Raw genomic sequence first — 21,401 nt, 5'->3', positions numbered from 1 at the left:
CTCTCCTCCAGCTCACCTAGGCTATTCCCTGGGCCCCAGAGAGTCCCCACACTGTCTTATCTCCACACCTCCTCATGCTGTTCCATCCCTCCACTCCCAGCCACCATCCCAGCCTCTACCTGTCAAAGTTGTATCCTTCAGATGCCGCTCAGATGCAGCTAATTCCAGGAAAGCTCTTTGCCCTCCCTCTCTTGGCTATAGGCTGATACCCTCCTGCCTCCTTCTTAACCCACCTTAGCCAGTAGTCACTAGTCATACAGGTTGGTATGTGCCTTGAAGGCAGGCGTAGTGAGACTCTCTTGTTTGGCCTTTGTGGTTCTTGCACGTAGGTCCCGCTCAGTAATCCTTGCTGGATCAAAGTGAATGGCATCAGACTAGCTGATATGCCATCTCTAGAAAGTCTCTCAGAGAAATGAGGGGCCTGTGATTATGATATGGTGACCGTTGATGGCAAGACACTCGGGATCCCTGCTGTATAGATGAGTCTTGTTTTGTAAATGGGAGATTCCCTTATCTTTGACATCGCCTGTTTGTTTTTCCCTTCAGTGTTAATACTCTGAAGGGTCAGGAAATAGGAAACAACCCCATTAAGTATGAGATTCTGAGGGCTCAGTCCGCAGCTGACAGCACGAGCGGAGCTGCAAGATAATGGAGGCCGATACCGGTTCCAGCCAATGCTTCTCGCCTTTGCAAAGCACCGAATGACAGGCAGATTTCTCAGCTCCAAGCAGGCCGTCGCGTTCAGATGATAAATGTGTCCCTGGACAGAAGAGCTTGTTGAGTGATATTTACCAGTCTCTGTGAAGGGCCCTCAGCTCCCAAGGGAGCATTTTAAGCCTTCAGCTGCTCACCCTGTCGACTGACGCCCGTGGGGTGGCAAGAGGAATAAAACCTTGCTCCTGCTCTCCAACAGGTTGGAAGCCATGGTGATTTGTTTAGGTGCTCGGAAGTTTCCTGTATTCAATCCCTTCCTTCCCCTAGTCAAACCCCACACTTAGAGCCTTAGAGGGGGAGGGGCGGGGAGGTCAGGTCTGGCTCTACCACTTAGTGCTCCTTGGCCAAGTTCCTCAGCTTTTCCAGACCTCAGTCTCCTCAGAAATAAAGTGGAGATGACGAGAACTGCCTCACAGGCTTGTTGGACAGATAGGATTAAATCTGTGTAAAAATACTTTGCATGTTGTAAAATGCTCTCCAGTATAGGCATTCGTTCAGCAGTTCCTCTTTGCGTACCTGCTGTATGCTGGGCACTGTGCTGGGTTTGAAGGGTCATGTCCGGATTGTGTGGCTGGGAAGAAAGGCAGTCTAATGCCTTTACCAGCCACCGGTGTGGTTCTGGGACGAAGGACAGCAGCTGGCTCCGAAATCATACCTCTCTGCCGCCCTTGAAGACTGCCCCAGTCCTGACACTTCTCTGGGGCTCCAGCTCCTGAGATCCTCTCCCAGTGATGGGACGTTTGTGTGACCTTCTGCAAGGAGCACAGCTGAGTCGGAATCTGGTGCCTGATGCCAGGTTCTCCAGAGGAACAGATAGGGCACGTGCGTGCACACACACACAGACACATGCATGGAAGTTTATTGTGAGGAATTGGCTCACACCGTTATGAGGTCTGAGAAGTCCCAGATCTGTCGTGGGCGAGCTGGACACGCAGGAGAGCCGGTGATGTAAGTTCCAACCTGTCCACATCTGAAGGGGAAGGAGACCCGTGTCCCAGCTCGAAGGCAGGTAGGCAGGCAGGGAGTGCTCTCTTACTCCTCCTTTTTGTTCTGTTCAGGCCCTCAGTGGATTGAATGGGGCCCACCCACATGGGGAGGGCAGTTTGCTTTCCTCAGTCTACTGGTTCCAATGTTAATCTCTCAGAAACACCCTCACAGCCACACCTAGGATAATGTTTCATCAAATGTCTGGGCACCGCAGGGCCCAGTCAAGTTGGCACATAAAATGGACATCTCACCAGGGTTGACGTTCACTTAGAGCCTGCAGGTTTACTGAGCAGCTTCACACGCTGCGTCTCATTTGTCTCTGTGACGACCCGGTGAGGGGGTCATTCCCCTTCTCTGTCCTGTAATCCTGATGCCACGGGCTCACCAGCCTAGCCATTTGAAGCAGGCCATGCTCACCTGGGCCAAACCCAAATCTCAAGGCGCCAAGCCTTTTCCCCCTGGGCAGCAGGAAGTCTGTTCCTTTCCAGATCCCACTTCTCCAGCATGTGCGTGGCTTACGTGGCTGGTCTGTGCGTCTGTCCTCTGCCTCCAGTGCCTGGCACTCTCCACTCTTCCCCTCTGCTCCTTAGGCAGCAGGAGACTTTAAACAAAGTTGCCACGTGGGTTGGGTGTCGTCTGTGGGCCAGACATCACTCAGCATTTCCACAAAGTCTGCGTGTAATCAGGATGCTGAAGGAAGACGGGGCTCCACGTAGAGGTCTGCCCTCGCTGAGCCTCAGCCTCGGTGGACTGGGACACGGTGAGGACCGGCGGAGGCCGGCGCCCCCTCGGACACCTTTGTGACCATGTCATCATGTCTGTCTTGGCCTCGCAGGGCCACAGGGCACAGCTTTTACGTTTAATATACCCTTTGTTATTTTAATCATACTGATGAATCAGGGCACTTCTGGGTACTTCTGTTTATTTAAAATCCATTGTGAGATGTTCTTTTACAGTCTGTCACGGGGGAAATATGAATTTATTAATTCAAAAATTATAACACCCTCATGCTGAGCTTGGAAATGGGCTCCAGTCAGCAACGTTTCTCAAGCCTACATTCAAAGTCCCCCTCTGCCTGGCACTGCAGCCACTCGTGTGCATGTTTGTCTCCTCGTCTGGAAGAATGCCTTTGGGGGCTGTGTGTGCCCCCACCTGGCATGGTGCCTGGCACAGGTAGGTGCTTAATTACTGGTTCTGGGCTGGAATGGACTGGGGCTCCTGCCACTCAGCACACTCACCCAAGCTCTGCACTGGCGGAGCTCCCGGCTGGTAGTCAGGACACAACAAATGATGGCTGAGCACCCGGTCTGTGTCGGGCACACGCTGGATGCATGGAGTGCAGCCTGGGTGCCGGCCCAGCCCATTCCTGCAGCGGGTTCACAGGGGATGCAGCCAGAGGAGTGCGACACGAGTGGGCAGGGCGTAGGCTGAGGGGAGCAGGAAGGGACTCAGGAGGTGCCGTGCGGGGCCGCGCTGGGTGCTGAACTGACGGGGCCTCGGAGCAGGCTTGCATCAGTGCTCAGCGCTCTTTCTCTGCCGTTTCCCCACAGGGCCTGTGCCAGCAGTGAGACAGAGAGTGAAGCCGGAGACATCATGGACCAGCAGTTTGAGGAGATGAACAACAGGCTCAACTCGGTCACCGACCCCACTGGCTTTCTTCGGATGGTTCGCCGCAACAACCTCTTTAACAGGTATGTGTGGCCCTGCCTCCTGGGCTGGTGCCAGGCAGGGCGGCCCGGCAGTGTGAATAGCGTGCTTTCGGGGGATGCTCCTTCTGGCTGCTTGGGCTTCTGGCTGGGATGTGAGTCTGCAGGAGCGAGCGTGGTACTCCCGGGCCCCTGCTCCCCGGGGCCTGGGCGTCACAGCAGCCCCTCCGGGTGAGGGGAGGAAGCGGTAGCAGGCTTGATGTGACAGTCCGCCTTGGCTGGGACGGGAGGCCCAGGGGACAGTCGGCCGCTTCTTCCTGTGACCTCGGAGCTGATTTCCCAGACACCAGGCAGAAGCCACACAGAGTGGCTTCACATACTTCTTTGCCAGCTTTTGCCAGTAACTCACGGCCAGGCCCCTGTGTTGACCTTCCTGGCCTGAGACTGAGGGAGGCCCGGAAGTGTGGATGCCAGCATTGCTGGAGGGAGAGCCCGTCCAGACCCAGGCCCCATCTCCCCGTTACTTGACCAGATAGACCTCAGCGGCTCCGAGATGGGTCAGGGTTGAAATTGCCACCCAGCACACCCCTGCGCCTTTTCACCAGGGGTGACAGCCGTGCTGCATCCAGATAAACAGGGGCAGGTGGTTGGGGTTGAGGGGCACCTGTCCCGCTGTCATTTGGTTGCCTGGCAACAACCTGGGAGTCACATTTGGAGAGACCTTTCTAGAAAGACATCCCAGACTCTCTGAGGTCCCTGCCTTTGAAGGGCAGCAGGTTGAGCCGGGCACCCAGGAGGGAGTGACTGTGCTCTGGGTGGAGGTGGCCTCTGCCGGGCTGCCCTGTGTGGGGGGCATTGTGTGTCCCGTCTGCTCCTACTCCAGGCCCTGGTTTCCTCTCATTATTGTGCTGTCACGGTGACAAACGTGTGTTTACTTCCCAGGGGCGATCCGAATGGGACAGGAGCCAGGAGCTGGGGCTGTAGGAAGTGGCAACTTGGTTGAAAGGATGCCAGAACCTCAGTCTGGTTCACCCCCAGCTTCCTCTTTGGCCCTGCCCCCTTTGCAGGTGTCCCTTGTGGCTTTAATTTTGTGGAGGGACAGGACCAGGTGCGGGGAGGTGGGTCGGGCCTGGTTCCGCCCTCTGCCGCTGCTCCTCGGCCTCTGAGGCAGGTGATTCTCGACTCTGCCTGGTGCTGTGATCCATGGTTGTGAACTAGGGCGCGAAGAGCTTGGGGCTCAGGTCTGGCCTTGACGCGTGCCAGCTGTGGGACCCTAGGCAGGTGACTTCACCACTGTCAGCCTGTTTCCTCGTTGCTGAAGTGGGAACAAGCTTCCTACTTTTCAGGGTTCCCTTAACATGGGAATTGAGGAGTTAATGTATGAACAACACATGACAGGCTTCCTAACGCACATGTACTCGTGCTGACTTTCTACTGTTTTAGGTGTGAAGGACAGTGCTAAACTTGGATTCTTATGATAATGTGGGTGGATAAACTTTAGAAGGGATGAAATTTGTATGTACCTGTGGAACAGGTGTTGACCACCGTGGGTTGCAGCCTCACCCGCCCTTTCTTTTCCTGTCCCACCTCATGTCCCTTGCTCGCAAGAGAGAGAGCGCCAGCGGCAGGCCGTCAGGCATCCATGGCCAGCCTGATCACAGGCGTGCCTGCGGCCAGGAGCCCCTCCTCCAGGGCCTCGGGTGCTAAGGCAAGAAAGGGGTCAAACCAGGTGTACCCGGGATCCTAGCTTATCACCCCTGGATGGTAGGTGGTGTGAATTTTGGATCATGGAGTTGCTTGCTTTGGGAAAATGTTTGTTGTCTTTCTGAGCAGCTCTGGGGTAGGTCCAGTGAGCACAATACCATGGATTAGTTCATTGGTTCATTTAAACAATGCGGTCTGTGCCCAGGGCCAGGCTGAGGACTGGGCCAGCCCTGAGGCTGGGAGGGGGCAGCAAGGCCTGCAGCACGGGAGCCTGGGCCTCGCTGCCTGGCTGCTCTGTGCCCAGCTCCCTCATCAGGGCCTGACCTGCTCGAAGCCTCAGGCCTGCCCTCAGGAAAACAAAGGGGTTAGAAGTGGTCTCTGCACACCTTTCCAATCCTGACCTTCTAGAGACTTCTGAGGGCAGATCAGATGAGGGGAAACAGACTGCATTCTTTCAGCTTCAGTGCAGGGAGCCAAAGGCCTAGGACAGTTGCCATGCTGTGTGCTCTCTGCTGTTTCCCGACAAGCCCAGGAAGAGAGGTCTCTGGCCTCCATCCTTCCAAGTGACCCACATAGGCCAGGGTATCCTTGTCAGTTAGGATGGTGTGGGCCCTTGCAAACTTCCAGCCCATCCTCGAGTCTCGCAGCTGAGGGGCACGCACAGGCTGGGTGGGTGGAGACCTGCCCCCGCAGCAGGTGAAAAGCTGTGTTTCAGGTCCCACCTCCCAGCTGCCCTGCCAGCCTGTGTGCTGCCCTGCCCTGCATGGGGTCCCAGGCAGGCCTTTCTTGCTGCCCCTTCGTGACCAGGAGGTGGGCTGGTTTGTCACTGGCTGGGACGGCAGAGCGCTTGTCCCTGGAGCCCACAGAGGTGAAGTGGAAGCAGCCGTGTGCGTAGCAGCACCACCTCCCCTCTGCAGGGCCCTCCAGCCCCATGATTCATGGGCTGCTTGGCTCTTTTGTTCCAGGCAGTTTGCTGGACTGGTTTGGCAATGAGGCTGCTGCAGCAGAGGCAAGTCAAGTGAGACTTGGCCTTAGAATTCTCTTTCTCCCCCTCTTCCTCTCTCTTTCTCTCCCCACACTGCACAGCTAGCTTGGTCTTTGTTCTTGAGGTCTCCACAGCCACTATTTTTCTTCTTGCCTGTGCACTTTGGCAGAAAACACAGTTGCATGTCGAGCCCAGGGCAGGCACTGCTAGTGAGGAAATGAGCAGTCTTCTCTCGTTTAGCACCTGACCCTGGGGGCCCCCACTGGGCAAAGCAGCAGCCCCCAGAGAGGGCTCTAGCCCTCATCCTGCAGAATGCTTGGGAAGTTATGCTGAGGGCTGGAAGGCCAGTGCGTGCGTGCGCGCGCGCGCGCGCGCGCGTGTGTGTGTGTGTGTGTGTCTGAACCTGGGGGCAGTCAGCAGATCACATTTGCTGCAGAAAAGAGGAAGAGGAGCAGGACAGGCTTTCAGCTGCACCTGGATTCTGGGTCCTAGGGCTGTGCCTTGGCATTGCAGGTGCGCCCAGCCAGGATCAATTAGGACCAGAGTCCCAGAGAAATGTTCTGACTTCTGTTGCTACCACTGGTGCAACATGCGTGCTAGGTCTTTACTTTTTCACTTTATGGCAGTATGTGTGATATGGTGCAGACAGGGGCTTTCCTGTTGCCCAGACATCAGTGGCTACAGCCAAAGCGGAGGGCAACGAAGTGTCAGGGCTCCCCATTCTAGAGAGGGGGCCAGAGCCCTCCCTCAGCTTTGCAGCTTCCAGCTAGCACCCCAGCCACACACACCCCCGAAAGAAGACTAGGTGGGCAAATCGGCAAGTGAGCCTCCTTGGCCTGGTCAGGGTCCTCCAAGAGAGTCAGTGACCAAGACTGGGGGTCCTGCAGGAAGAGAAGGAGGCACCACCATCCTGTGGGACCAAAGAGAGGGGCCGCCATGGTGTGGTCTGGGTGCCCACGCCTAGTGTGGCACAGAGGCGTGCCTTCCCAATGGGCGAGTCACATGGGCTCAGCGACAGAGCGAGCATTAGGATCTGTGTCTGGCCATGTCCCAAGACAGTGCTCTAGCTTCCAGATCCCCACCCATCTAATGCTCCTGCCAGGCGATCACTCAGCCTTTGCTTGCACTCCTCCAGTGAGAGGGAGCTCACCACCTCCCGAGGCGGTGCGTTCTGTCTTTGGACGACACTGACTAATACAGCTCTGGGGTTCTTGATAAACGAGTGAGACTCCACAGGTTTGTGGGGGGACATGCTTGGACCCACAAATCACCCATGGGTGCAAGGCCCTTTGGAAAGGGGGTTTCTGTGTTAGCATCAGCTGGGCAGGCCACCACACACAGGGTCCTCTTCTCTCCATCCCTGAGTACATAATAAGCCCCTCCCCCCATGACTGCCCAGCTTGGGCCCTGAATGGGGTCAGCAGGCAAAGCCTGTGCAAGGCTGGCCTGGGCATCAGGCTTTTCCAAGGCAACCGTCCCCAGGCTTGGCCATGGAGCCTCATGCACATTGCAGCAAAGAGCAGAGTGGGCAGCGGCTGTGGTTTCTGCAGGAGGGCAGTCCCAGGCCCCTTGGTGGTACGTGTGTCACAGCCCTTGACCACCATTCCCAGGAGAGCCCAAGAGCAAGAGAAGAGAAGCCTCGTGCAGCCCAGATTCGTCCCTGGGCTTGAGAGGAGTTGGCGTCACTGGAAGAGCAGGGGTCTCTGCCTGAGCCCACCTCCCGAGGAGGGACCAGAGCAGCGAACCAGGTGCTTGGTGATTAGGTAGGTGAGCAAGCAGAAAGCACCGACAGCTTATTGAATAAGTACTTAAAATGCAGTACTTAACAGCCTTCATCTCCCCGAGGAGACAACCCTTCATGTTAGGATGTTCATGGCAGAGAGTCACTGAATGCTATCAGAGTCCTTTTTTTTTAATTGAATCGAGGCATCTCTGGCTGCTTGAATATAATGGACTTGCCAATTAATCTTTCCACTGGTACCTTAAAACCCAGGTACTTGTTCAAATCTCAGGCCGGCCAGCCCCTGTGCCCTCAGAAGATGCAGTTCAGAGCCCCGGAGGGGATTTTGGAGCATCCAGGTCAGGGCTGGGGGTGGGAAGGAAGGAACCCAATGGTTTCACAGGCAGCAGGTGCCCATGGAACAGGAGCTCGGCTCTGTCTGCCAGGGCCGCTCCCAGCTCCTTGGCTGTGAGGCAGGAGGCCCCCCTGAGAAAGGTGGGGGGCTCTCGAGGTGTGGAAGCAGGATCCCCCCCAGGCCCGGGACCCTGCTGCTGTGAGCACAGAGAGGAAGCCTCCTGAACTGGCCACTGGAAAGTGAAAACATGTGATAAAGGCCTCAGAGAAGGTGAGGAGCCAGGTGCCTGGGCAAAGCGGCCGCACTTAGAACGAGCTCAGCGCTGTGGCGGGAGGCCTCCTCTTTCTCCTGGCCCTGCGCAGCCTGACCTGTGCGCCCCGCGCGCAGACGGCCTGGAGTAAAGCGCTCAGTGCAGCGTCTGCCATCTTGGGTGATGGGGCACTCCAGACGAGGGTTCAGGGCCTGAGGCTGTGGCAGCACTGGGCCTTGGACTCCCCAGCCCCCTGCTGCCTGACTGCATTGCCAGCAGGGCCCTGCCCATGGCCTGGGTCTTAGGTGAGATGCTTAACCTAGAGTCTCTGTTTACTGAGCTGTGACAGTGGAGGTGTGGGGGGTGCGGGTGAGACCTGCCTGGTGGGAGGATTCCAGTGATGGCCACGGGTCAGCCTGGCCTGGCCCACCCCAGAAGAGGCCCCCTGTCCCATGGTTCTCTCCTGTCCTCTCCCTCCAGTTGCCCTAAAGATGCCAGACGTGCCCCGGTGAGTGCTCCTGGCTCAGCTCACTCTGCAGCCCTGTCAGATGGGAAGGACCCCAGTGCCTGGCAGGGAACTGAGCACAGAGGGGAGGACATGGGAAAGGTGGGAAAGGAGAAGACCCTCCAAGGCACAGGAGGGAAACCTGCGAGGCAGGCATCCCCGCTTCGCAGCACCTGGAAGAGCAAAGCGGGCTCCTCGGTCAGCTCGCCTGTCATGCTTTCATGAAACGCCCCTTTCCTCTCTGCTCCCCTGTATTCTGCCTGATCGCTGCCCCTCCTCAGACAAGGGAGGCCTGTTCGCAGTCCTGCCTCTGGGTGGAAGTGTGTGCGGAGCCCTGGGAAGTCCTTGCGAATCTCTGGGATGCACCAAGCTTAGGTTTGGGCTCCTCCCTCTGTGCCGAGAGACAGGCGGGACGGGCGGGATCTCTGGGCCAGGCTGGCTGCCACCATCCCTGGGGTCTTCAGCCTGGGTGGGGCCCCTCCCTTAGTCTCACCTGAGGGGGTGCTGAGCCCCTGCTCCCCCATGTCCGCTGCTCTCCTCGCTCTCCATCTTTGACTGTGAAAGCTGAGAAACCATTGTGTGTGTTGGGGTGGGTCCCCCCGCCATACACTGACTCTGCACATGACCTCACTCCCCTCCTCAGCAGACAGGGCAACCAGCTTGTGCTGAGTGCGGCAGTTCGGGCTGAGACTTCCAAGCGCACATCCCCCAGGTGTCCCACGGCCTCCCCGGACGCCCGGTAGGCACACGCCTGCCCCAGACAGGGACCTCGGCGTGGGGCGCATCAGCGTGTGAGCCCGAGCGAGTCCCAGCGCACGGGGTCTTCTGCAGGCCCAGGCAGTTATAAATCCCCCTGCCTGGGGAATAGATCTCTTCATCCCTGCAGGGAGATTCATGAGCCGAAAGTGCTACCCAGACCACCTGGCTTTTGTCATCATTCCGGAGACATAAACTACCCCGATGCCTCTGCCCTGCCCGGGAGCGCTCCACATATCACCTCGTAGCTCTGCGTCCTGCTGGTGCAGACACCAGGCGGCTCCCCCCTTGCCTGCCTGCCTCCGGTCTCCCTGGATGCGTGCTTAGTCCCTCCGTTTCCCATTACCACACAGATGGCCGAGCCGCAGAGAAAACGAGTATTTCTCCAGAAGTAGATTAATAAACATCATCTGAGGAATGAGCTGGTAAAGACCACGATGTGGTGTGAGAAAATCCTCTCTGCTGAGAGCTGGACTGTCAATTAGCCCGATGGGATCCCTGGCAATAAATGGAGGCCTCAAGGAAAGCGAGCCAGCGGCCCCTGCTGGAGCCGCGTGGCGGAGCAGCTGGGAGTCCCGGGAGCCCGGCCCTCCTTCCTGCTCCCACGAAATCTGGGAGAGGCCGCCCGCTGTCAACGTCACCTTTGTGGACCCAGCAGCAGGGAGGGCAGGGATCGGAGGCAAGTGCAGGTTGCTCAGTGTGTCCTGAATGCTGGGAGGACACAATAAAACCCCTCCCTCCCCGGCAGGTGGGAGGCTTGACCCTGCCCTGGCCAGCAACCTCGTCCAGGCTCTTGGCCTCTCTGATCTGTAGAAGAGGAACCTCCCCACCTCCTAGGGACCTGAGAGCGATATGTGGGTGTGGCAGGCTTGGCAGGAGCCTGAGTAGGGGCGCAGCCCCTCCTGCGGCTCACCCTCTTGCCACAGGGAAACGTTTCCACCCTGTCAAAGCACCATCCTCTCATCTGCGTCCAGATTGCCCAGGCAGAGAGAAGTCAGCCAGGTTGAAAGGGTCCGCAGAAGTCAGAGCAGTGCCATCGCCGAGGCCCCACCCCGTGGCCGTGCTTCCGCAGTGTGACGGATGCACTGGGCCGTGGCGACAATGCCAGGAAGGAGGACAGCAGGGAGCGGACCATCCCACACATCCGCTCACACCTGTCAACCACTCGGGCCCGGGGTTCAGAGCCCAGGGGGCCGTGGCCGCTTGGCTGTGACTCTGAATCCCGACCACGGGGACGTGCATTGGCGACGCCGACTTTCCAGACAGATCGCTGTGCTCACGCCCTGCCGCCGACACGGGCAAGCTCAGGGAGGGCTCTAGTGCTGTGGCCAGCAGAGCAGTTAAAAGAGCCACCGCAGTTTTGATGGCTTCCTAGAGTGAGTAGATTTTTAATTTTTTAGAACTAGAAGAGACCTGCAAGGCATTTAGTGTACCCCTTTCGTTTTACAAGCAAGGAAAAGTGGGGAGCATGGAAGTGACATGCCTTGGCAGAGTCACACGGCGGCAGCTGTGTTGTCCGGGAACGGCCCCCCGGCTCAGGGAAGGAGCTTAACCGCTCGGCTCCTCTGAAGTATGGCACACCTTTGTGCAGATCTCCGGGCAGGCGCACCCCTATGAGAGCCGCTGTAGGTCACTGTGAATGTTGTAGCAAAAGCAGAAGCAACGCACACAGGGAGCTTGTTGATTGCAGTCTGTCCAAGGCAGCTCTGTGGAGGTGAGGAAACCACTGCTCGCTACTGTGACCCTGGTGGGTCCTAGCCTGAGACCCAGCCCACCCCCCAGCCCCCGGAAGCGTACAGATGCCCAGAGAGAGTGTCCCTGGAAACTTCCACCAAGCAACACGTGCAGCGACCGGCCGTGTGTTTACCAACCCTGACCAAGGACATCGACTGGCTTCCCACCTGAACTGGCCGGGGGTGAGGGCACTGAGTCCCAGCCTGGTCCCAGCCGTGGAGACCAGCAGGAGGCCTTCCTCTGATTGGCCCTGCAAGGAATCGGCCTGGGGGAGGAGCTTCCTGTTCAGGCAGGCCTGGTGCTGAAGGGGGTGGGCCAGCCGCCCTGCCGCCTCACCTCCCCAGCTCTCCAGCCCGCAGCCCCACCCTCCATACATTTGCCCCCAACACTCTGCCCCAAGCACCCCAGTGCTCCATTCCCAACACTGGTGCCTCCCTCTGCGCTGTTCCCTGGGCTTGGAACAGCCTTCCCCCTCCTTGTCCACAGGCAGTCTAACTCCAGATCGTCCCCTGTGCCCACAGCAAATGGTCCTCTCCCAGAAAGCCCTCCCTCGGCTCTGCCTGACCAGCAGCTAGTCAGGGTCTTATGCCCCGGACCTCTGCTGGCGCTCTTCCCTTCCCTACGTACAGCCGAGTGCCGGGACCCATGGGTCAGCCCCTCTGTGGACCCCCGTGCGGGGTAGTGATGCGTGTGGAGTGGGTTAGCATTGTTGGGCCCCTTTAGATGCCTCTGGCACTTCGTGGGTTCAATAAAAAGGCACCCCAGCCCACTCCCACCCTCCTGCCCAGGGCTTCTCACTCATCGTCCCATCAGCTGAGACTCCCAACACCTTTCAAGTTCTGGATGCTTTGCAGCCATCCTCCCCTATCTGACACTCTCTGCAGCGTTTTCCCTTTTTGCAGATGCAAAAAGTAAGGCCCAGAGGGCGAGAGACTTGCCCCAGGCTGGGACCCGTGCCCACAGGTCTGTCCATCACACAGCTCCCCACCCCCTCCTGCCTTCCCTGTGCAGCTTGGTCATGCTGGTCTCCTTGTACTACCAGGGGAGCTCGGGATGTGGAGCTGGGTCTCTGTCTCCAGTAGGAGCTATTTCGTTTAGGGCCTTGGGGTTTGTGGAGCGCCCCATCGGTCACTGTTAGGACTTGTGGCCACACCGTTGTCTGGGAACATGGCACTCCCTGGATGTCTGTGGCCAGATTAATCAGACTCAGGTGCCTCAAGTGGGGTAACAAGCCCACAGTCCAGGAGACACATGTCTGAGGAGTGAAGTGAGGGGTGTGTGGGGCAGGGTGCTGCAGTCCTGCCACGCCCCCCCGTGCTGTTCTGGTGGCAGCCCGGGCTCCCCAGGCTGCAAGCACACACAGGCCGTGTGTAGGAGCACGCGGTGCCATGACAGACACTGCGCGTCACTCCAGCACATCTCTGGAGGGCCGTTTGGTGCTCTCTCCTTCAGGGGAGCAATGCTCTTTGCCGTGTATTCCAGGGAATTAAGTGAGCCTCTGAGTGTCACTGCAGGGTTATCTGTGCTTCACTGGCTCTGATGGCAAAGACATGCCGCAGCCCCAGTCACTTGTAATTACATGCTTTCTGAGTGAGGGTGATGTAGGAGCGGCCATGAGCGGGCTCGCAGGCCCTCCGAGCCCCCTCCTCTTTCTTCTCTTGCAGGAGCAGGGTAGGGGCTGAGGGTGCTCACAGCCTGGCTTGGCACGACCCTAGGATTTAGAAGTGGGACATTGCTGAGAACACCGCAAAGGGCGGGGGAAGGCCAGGGACAGAAGCCATGCCTCAAAAACGCAAACGCATCTTTCAGATCATTTCTCTAGATGGTCATGGATCCTGGCCTGGCCCAGGAGGGAAAGCCGCGTTCTGCTTTTCCTTAGGTAACAACCACAGAGCTGCCACTGCCCAGAGTACTTACTTGGCCATGTGTCTGGTGTGAGACCTGGTCTCTGCCTTAAGGTCCTTGAGTGCATAGCAGAAACTCCAGAACTGTGCACAGTGTCTGGATCAAGCTTGAGAGACCACTGACTATCCGATAGTCATGTGGAGACCATCACCAGAGGCTGTGCTGAGGCCACGCTAGCCACGCCGAAGGGCTGGTTCAGAAAGACTCGTGGGGGCAGCCTGGTCCTTGCAGTGGAGATGGGTTTGTTTCCCAACCTGCCATGTTTTCTGCTCACCTGTGCCGCTTGTCCTCTGTGGGTCCCCAGGGCCTGCGTCAGTGCCTGGCAGGTAGCCAGCGCTCAGGAAACATTTGCTCAGTGCATCAGTGACTCAGTGGATGTTGTTGGCCTGTGTTGGGAGTGTGAAACTTGGGGTCCTTGGGGTTGAAAATACCACCTGTACTAATAAAATTTTGCTTGGAAACTTTGGAACATAAATTAAAAAGGAAAACAAAACGCTGCAGCTGCTCCTGAGCTGACCACCCCCCCATGCGGGGCCTCGGGCTGTGCTGGGGCTCCGGTGGGGGCCGGAGGCTGACCCGAGCCCAGGTTGGGGCCAACGCCCTGGATGTTAGTTGGTCTTGGGGCACCGTCTTCCGAGCAGTTTGGTGGCTGCCCCGATTCTCATGGTCCTCATGTCTGCCTGCCCAGTCGCTCCATGCAAGGATGTAATTAAATCCTTTGAAGAGCACTTCAGGACATTTGATTATGCAGAAAAACTCCACAGCCATGTAAGCTGCTGTGTGCAGCTGGTCCGCCCTGTGGTGTCTGTCAGTGCTCACTGTGCTGTGAACAGTACCTGAGGGGGAGGGGGCGAGGCCAGAGGGAGGGAGGCCCGCACGTCCTGCTGGGTGGCCTCCCAGCTCCCTTCTCCAGGAACAGGAACGGAGCCTGTGCCCGACATCACCCCTGTCCTTCTCTCCCCAGGAGCTGCCAGAGCATGACCAGCCTGGTCGGCAACGCCACGTCGCCCGTCAAGGACGGGACCTCCTCTCTTCCCAGGAGGCAGAGCTCGTTCGCCAGGCCGCCGCTCCGCGCTCTGTACGACCTGCTCGTGGCACCCATGGAAGGGGTAAGTGCCTGGCCCAGGGCTCCTTGGCGTCAGGACGCATCACTTCCCGCTCAGCACCCCCACACCCCCCAGAGAAAAAACAGGCTCCTGAGACAGAAGAGGTTTTCCAGACATGGGGCTTCTCTGTCCAACTTCTCGGTCAGCGTCCAGAAGCCCAAGTGGACGTGTGTTCTGGGTTGGCTGCTGGTTAGTGGATGGGCCCTGAGCTCCAAGTGGGCAGGCAGATCCGGGTTCAGGTCCCAGCCCGGCTCCTTACTGGCTGGCCGGTCAGTTTGGCCTCTGTGACCTCAGGTGCAAATGAGATGCTGCTTCTTCCCACCTTGCTCGTCAGACTTGGGGAGGCCTGGTGGCGCAGGGCTGCCCGCATCTCCCCCATCTCCTCAGCAGTCAGCGCTCCCCCACCCACTGCTCATCTGAGGGTCTCGCCTGAGCAGCTTCAAGCCCAGGGCCGCTTCCTGTTGAGAACAGACCCTTGGCCTCTGCCCTTGTCAGGACTCACTCCACCACAGGGTCCAGTGGCAGAGACACCCTTGCACTTGTGATTTCTCGAGAAGGTTGAGCGCGGCTACTGACAGGTTTCTGTGGCCCTAGTCTTTGCACATCACTTTTCAATCCAGACGTGGCTCTGTAACTGGCGGGAGGATGTTGGGGGAGGGCTGCCAAAGGGCTCAGGGATCTTGTGAATCTGAATGGTGAGCCCATCAGATGCTTTTGTATGCGACTGGGTATTAGTCAGCTCTGGCTGCTGTAACAAAATGCTGCCGACTGGGGCTTAAACAACCAACATTTATTTCTCACAGTTCTGGAGGCTGGAAATCCCAGATTCTTGGTGGGAGACCTCTTCCTGGCTTGAAAACAGCTACTTTCGCTCGTGTCCTCACGTGATGGAGAGAAAGACAGAGACAGAGAGACAGGGAGAGTGAGCACACTCAGGTCTCTTCCTCTTCTTCTAAGGACACTAATCCCATCATGGAGGTCCTGCCCTCATGACCTCATCTAAACTGAATTATCTCCCCAAGGTCCTACCTCCAAATACCATCACACTGGGGGCCTAGGGCATGAACATATAAATTTGGGGGGGACACAAGCATCCAGTTCATAACAGGCCCCTGCAGCAAGTGGAGGCTGTGCTCCTGGGGGGCCCATCTCTCAGCTGGGAAAGGTGGGGATTGATGGGCCCTCAGGGAGCCAGCCTGTGTGTCCCTCCTAGCAGCTCCCCACAGCCAGGTGGGAGATTCGTCTCACAGGTGTTGGAGTGGCCCATCAGCAGCTCTCTTGCACTTTAGCCGACTGACAGGGGTGCATCCTCAAGGTGTCCTCACCTTGACAGTGATCCCTTCACCCTCAGGAAATGCCAGTGCATCTCCTGGCCTGGCCTTCCCAGGATGTGTGTCAACTTGCCTAATATTTTTCAGGAGGCTGCACTGCCTGGTGGCACCCTCTGGACTTCCCTCGCTCAGGGACACGGGGGTGGAGGGGAGCATAGAGCCTCTAGGAGCTGGAAGCCTGGACTCATGTCTAGCACTGCCTTTTCCTGGCTAGGTGACCTTGGCCAAGCTGGTACCCCTCCTTGAGTACCTGTGTCCTCATTAGAAATTAAGGACGATGCCACTGAGCAGAGCCATCTCTGTGTCCTTAGCAGCTGTTACGGGGCCTGGTGCATGTTGGCACTCAGTAAAATTTATAGATGGTACGTGGTCCAAAGCTGCATTTGTTTTTTGGGTCTAGTCTGGATACAAAACAGAAGACCCAAGGCAGAAGTCAGCTAATGGGTTTTCTGTGGCCGCTCTTTTGCGGCAGCTGGGAGCTTTCCAAGAGGTTATCAAGCAGAAGGAAGGGGCTGGGCCTGCCCTGGAGGCGCTTTGAGTCTGTGAGCCCCCGATGCTGTCAACCAGCCGGGTGCTGGTTCCGGCTTACTTCTGGGTAGATCCCAAGTCCAGCGAAGTGCCTGCAGGGGACCCATACCTGAGCGTTGTTTGTTTCGCTGGTTGACACCCGCCCCTTTTGGCCAGGGAAGGGGCTCTTCCCTTGTATCAAAGACAGAAATCCTCGGGGTGGAGAGCAGCTGGAAGAGGCTGGGGGCGGAGAGAGGCAACCCCTCCCTCCCTCCATTGCAGCGTTTCCACCCAGGAGAGAGGCTGCTACAGCCACGAGTCATCCTTGAAGGGGTCCCATGAGTTCATAAACACTGCCCTGTGTTTCTTAGACAGTTTTTCTCTCTGAGGACTTTCCCCTATGACTTAAAGAACATAAACATGCCCATGGGATTAGTGATTGCTTGTGTCTGGACATCTGTGCTCCTCCAGGGGTGCTGGGAGGGGGAAGATTTATGGACTCGAGCCCCAAACGAGTTAGAACTGTGATCGAAGTCATGTCTTTATACAGTTGACTAAGGAAGGAAACCCCGGCCCCCCGACGTGCGTGCCGGCGTCCTGAGGCTGCGGCGGGCCCTCTGTGCTTGGGAACTGCATGTGTGAACGGGTGTGACCCTCAGGGGTACGTCTCGTCTTGAAGTGAGGCATTTAGTTTGAAAGCATTTAGTTCCTGATATTTAGTCCTTTTGTGACTGAGGAGTTTGAACACAGTGAAGGAGTTAGGCTGCCTCACGAGAGATGTGGAGTAAAACCTTTCAGAGGTCGTTAAAGTAAATGATCAGGGCAAGAGCTTTCCCTTGGCTGACTAATGGGACTCACTGCGGTTCAGTAAAACCACTTCACCGAAGAGCTGGGATCTAATCAGGAGTTCCTTCCCCATTCACGTGTTTATTGACACGTGCCAGGCACAGCCGGGCACACACCGGGCACAGTGGGGGCGGGGGCGGTTTGCCGGGTATGATGCTCATGGACTGTGCTCCCGCTCAGCGCACTGCCTGGCGGAGGACTACCACTGCTGCTTCCCGCCCTGCTCCGGAGGCCACTAGAGGGCGACACGGCACCGTCCGCCACTCGCGCCGCTGTCAGCTGCCAGACAGAGCCAAGCCTTCTTCACATTTTCAGTGAAAATACAAATCAAAACCAAAAGTCCAAGATTATGAATTAATGACACTTCAAGACTAAAACGATTAGCCTCTTCACATGGGACGTATAATTATTTGAACAACTGCCTTTGTTTAGCCTCAGTCCTCTTGCTAAGGGACTAGGTCAGACGGTATGAAAAGTGGAACAGAATAATATTTTACCGCAGGCTTGCACCAGGACTTGATTTAATTTAGCTGAAGGGAAACACTGCCTTGGCTCTTTCATTGAAGCACGCTGTCCTTTGCTGTCAGGACGGGTGAGCATGTCCAGTTATCATTGAGGAGGCCCCGTTCCATCTGCCATGAGCCATCATCAAACATTAAGTCAAATCCTGTCTCAGACCCAAAGGAGAAAATGTCACCAAAGTGGCACGTGCTAGTGTGAGAGGGACCGGGACCCGGTTTGTGTCCGTGGCATTCGTTCTTCGTCACCATGGAGTGAAGGGTAGTAACTCGTGCCCAAGCCTGGACTCGCCACAGGGACACGCAGAACCACGCGCCCCCAGGGCTGCTCCACGTGAAGCGCAGGCCCCGAATTACCCCTCAGTGTGCAGACGGGGCCTCATCCAAAGCCAGAAGCTGCTAGCATTAAGGACCCAGGTGTAGAGTCTAAGATTCCCTAGGATTTGGTCAAATCACTCTTTAAATGTGAATTAACAAGTCCCTGGGCTTGTTCTAGTTATAGTCTCTGTCATCCTTATAATTGTTTCCATTTATTTAAATTCCCTGTTTGCTAAGTTTACAGTCGTCAAAGCCAAGATGATAGGACAGGTAGGAGGAGTGAACGACTCTGGTCAGAAGGAACAGTCCCCCTCGTCCACCTCTGCTCTTGACTAAAGAAGCCTCCAGGCTAAGCGGAGTTATTTGGTTCAGGACCCCAGAAACTGACTTAAAACTTGCCGTTCACATCGGTTAGGTTGGTAAACTGCCTTCCTAGACACCAGATCTCCAGGATGGCCCAGGACCTCTCCTCTGAAAACTCGAGGTAGGGCTCTGGCTTTGCCAGGGGCTTGACCAGGAGGAGAGCTTGGCTTTGGCAGGTCATGACTGTGATGTCTGCTCTGGGGGAAAGGGACTCTTGTAAAGCGGTGTGATAACCTAGCTTATCCTTACCCGGTAGATGAGACCAACTGGTCAGGTGCCTGGTTTGTAAGTAGACTGGAGGCTTTGGAGGTCATCTTCGAAGGCTCGTCACACAACAGTCCGACCTTGACTCCAGAGTGTGGAGGGGGGACAAGGCCTGCGAGATGGGCACCTCCAGGCTGTCTGATTTCTGTTTGGGACTTTGTGGTAACATTCACATGGATAGGACAGACGTCACCCAAGGACCACAAGTGTCACCACAGCTGATTAGGAGAAGGAAAAACGGAGGCAACGACTCACAAGCTGTCTGGACTGCTGAAGCAGTGGTGAGAGCGCCAGACCAATCAGCGAGCTCCTGCCAGGCAAGCAGTGTTCTCACCTGGGTCAGGGCCCCTTGGGTCGATTCGAGCTGATGTTCAACTGCCCCCGTCTCAGCCTGACCCCTGTAGGTTCTGGGGGAGCCAAGGCACGCCTTCCACTGAGGGTGTGTGGGCTCGTTTTCACCATTTCGGTTACAGAGAGGCCTCTTTGAGACTGGACGCTGGGTGGCCGGTAGGCCCCTTCGGCTCTGGTTGGCCACTGGTCATGCATCTCCCGTAGCCAGATTCCTCTGGTTTGCCCCTTCTCAGAATCTCCAGGCAAACCAGTGGTTTGTTTTTTGTTGTTCAGAGAGGACAGTTGAGTGGGTCGAATTTGGACTCTGCGTTTCTGGTTGGAATACAGTGTCTACAATCCTGGTAGCTTTTAGTCATGGTTTCAGGGTTTTTTTCTGAACAGCTTTGATATTTACTGAGACTGATACAACCATCCATGACACCAATATTTCTCAGAAGCGTCACATAAAAGGTTTCTCTACCTTAAAAAGTTCTGTTTGATCAATTCACTCAATCAAAAATATAAGTCAGGAAAAAAATCCTAAGCCCTGTACAGGGTTCTGGGGTATCCAGATTCCCAGCAGTCAGCTCTTTGCTTCTGGAATCCTTGTTGTACATAGTGAAGTCCATTTCATCCCAGATCTAAACTGCTGGAAAGTTCATGGACCCAGGAGTTTTCTTGCCCTCCCCCGTGGTGACCAGGGGTGTTCATTCTCTGGCCTGTGATGCTGCAAGGCTCTGAGAGGCCTCCTGTCCTTCCGTGAAAACGGAACTCCCCGCATATGGGGGCTGCAGGCTGCTCCTCTGGACCCTGGTGCTGTGCACAGAGCACGTAGTGCTTAAGCCAAAGTTGGGACACATGCAACATCATGTTTGATAATGGTGCTTTCCAAACGGTTCAGCACCCCCCAGGTCACCATGAGTGTATACGGGAGATCCCATTGACCAAAATGGTGATTGAATCAGAGTTCACCACCCAGCAAACACTTGGGACCCGTGGGGGTTGCCTGGGGGAACTGCCGACTCGGAAATTGTACGTCAGGGTAACTGCTCGGCGGTGGGTTTCACAGGTGTCAGGTGTGGTGGATACTCAGTGAAGAGCTGTGGATGATGGTGGTGGAAACGTGCAGGTGAGGAGGACCGTGGTGATGGCGGTATCCCTGAGTCCCTGGGTTCCATGTGGAGCTGGATGCTCCAAAGAGGCCATTTACGTGTTTTGGCCATGTTTACAAACACAGGAGGGAAAGGGAATGAGTTGTACTAGAAAAATGATCGAGACCCAGCAGGAAAGAATAGTATGAATAATAGGACCTGTGTTCCTCTTACTTAAAGCACCTGGAGGCAGTTGAGAATTCACGTTTGACGTGTATGTGCTGAGGGCCCGCCTAGAGCCCCACACGCTGCCTGTGAGGTCGCGGAGTCAGTGTTGTCCCGTGGGTTCGGGAACTGAGGGGCAGGGAGGTGAGAGTCTTGTCGATGTTCTCAGAACCCCCTCCACCTCTCCCCTAACCACACACCCCATCATCTAGCAGTTCCGGGTCCCCCAGAGCTCCCGACCCAGCACACGGGCCCAGACCCCGTGGCGAAGGCCTCTCCCGGAATGTGCCTTCCCTTCCTGGTCACTGGGCAAGGCTTTCCAACCTTCCAAACCCCGCTCAACAGAGGGCCTGGGTCTGGTCCGGAGCTAGAAAGCACAGGTAGGTTAACTAGGGGAGATCAGTATCAAGACTGTTCCCTGTGGTGAAGGGGTAACTGTGAGATACGGGAGACTGTGTGGTTCTCCTGGGCTGAGGGAGCGAAACCCAGGAAGGACGGACACTGATGAGGCGTGGTTCCCCCTCCACCCACTCCCCGGGAGCGGGCTGTTCCCTGGTCAGCCGGGCCACCCCCGAGTGCGGCTGGGAGGAGGCCAGGAGCCACAGATGGCAGGGCCACGGCGGGGCTGCGGTTTAGTACGCGTGCGCACGCAGGCGTACGCACGCACACGCACGCACGCACGCCTCAGGGCAGCACGTGTCGCTCGCTCGGGAGAACCGGCTGCAGGAAGCAGCGTGTGAAGAGCAGGTGAGGACAGGGCGTTGGGAGCTGAGGTGGGAGCTGATAACAGCCGCCTGGAGCCCCCTGTGGAGAGGAGCCCTCTCTCTGCAAAGCCTGGGCTTCGCCCGTTTTCGTCCTCTCGCTGCCCGCCTCCCCTCCAGCCCGGCTGGCCTGGCGCCGCGAGCGCTCCAGCCGTGTTTGCTGCGAGAGGCAGGGTCACGCTTCCTGGGGGAATAAACAGATTTTAGGGCACTTGGCCCAGTGTTTTCTATTTCAGAAGACACCTTTCTGGAAACTGTAGGGGTCAGAGAGTCGGGGTCCTTGCTGGCATTTGTTGGACTGTGCTCGTGGCGGGTGTGGGGGCGATGCGGAGCCCTTTTGTCCTTCAAACCCAGGGCTTCAGAAGCCAGCGAGCCCTTCCCAGACTGGCAGACGGAGGCGCAGAATAGCGCTTCCTTGAATTCTCTCTTCTCCGTCTAACAGACGAGGTGTAGCTTGCATAGACATGACTGTGCTCTCTG

General features: G+C 56.9%; 1 protein-coding gene across 2 annotated transcripts in view; it reads left to right on the top strand.

Annotated features, from left to right (window-relative positions):
• TTC28 (tetratricopeptide repeat domain 28) overlaps positions 1-21,401 on the top strand; it is a gene marked incomplete at its 5' end in the record, with an annotated part of 590,760 nt that overhangs the window by 546,736 nt on the left and 22,623 nt on the right. For both annotated transcript variants that reach the window (XM_082668131.1, XM_082668132.1), the window contains 2 exons: positions 3,252-3,392; positions 14,226-14,370. In XM_082668131.1, coding sequence (XP_082524257.1) covers positions 3,252-3,392; positions 14,226-14,370 — 286 coding nt within the window. The remainder of the gene's footprint in view (positions 1-3,251; positions 3,393-14,225; positions 14,371-21,401) is intronic.

Source organism: Grampus griseus, assembly GCF_964374135.1.
Source record: "Grampus griseus genome assembly, chromosome: 12".
Lineage (NCBI taxonomy): Eukaryota > Metazoa > Chordata > Mammalia > Artiodactyla > Delphinidae > Grampus > Grampus griseus.
The sequence above is the reverse complement of the archived record's forward strand: the minus strand, read 5'-3'. Positions and strand labels throughout refer to the sequence as shown.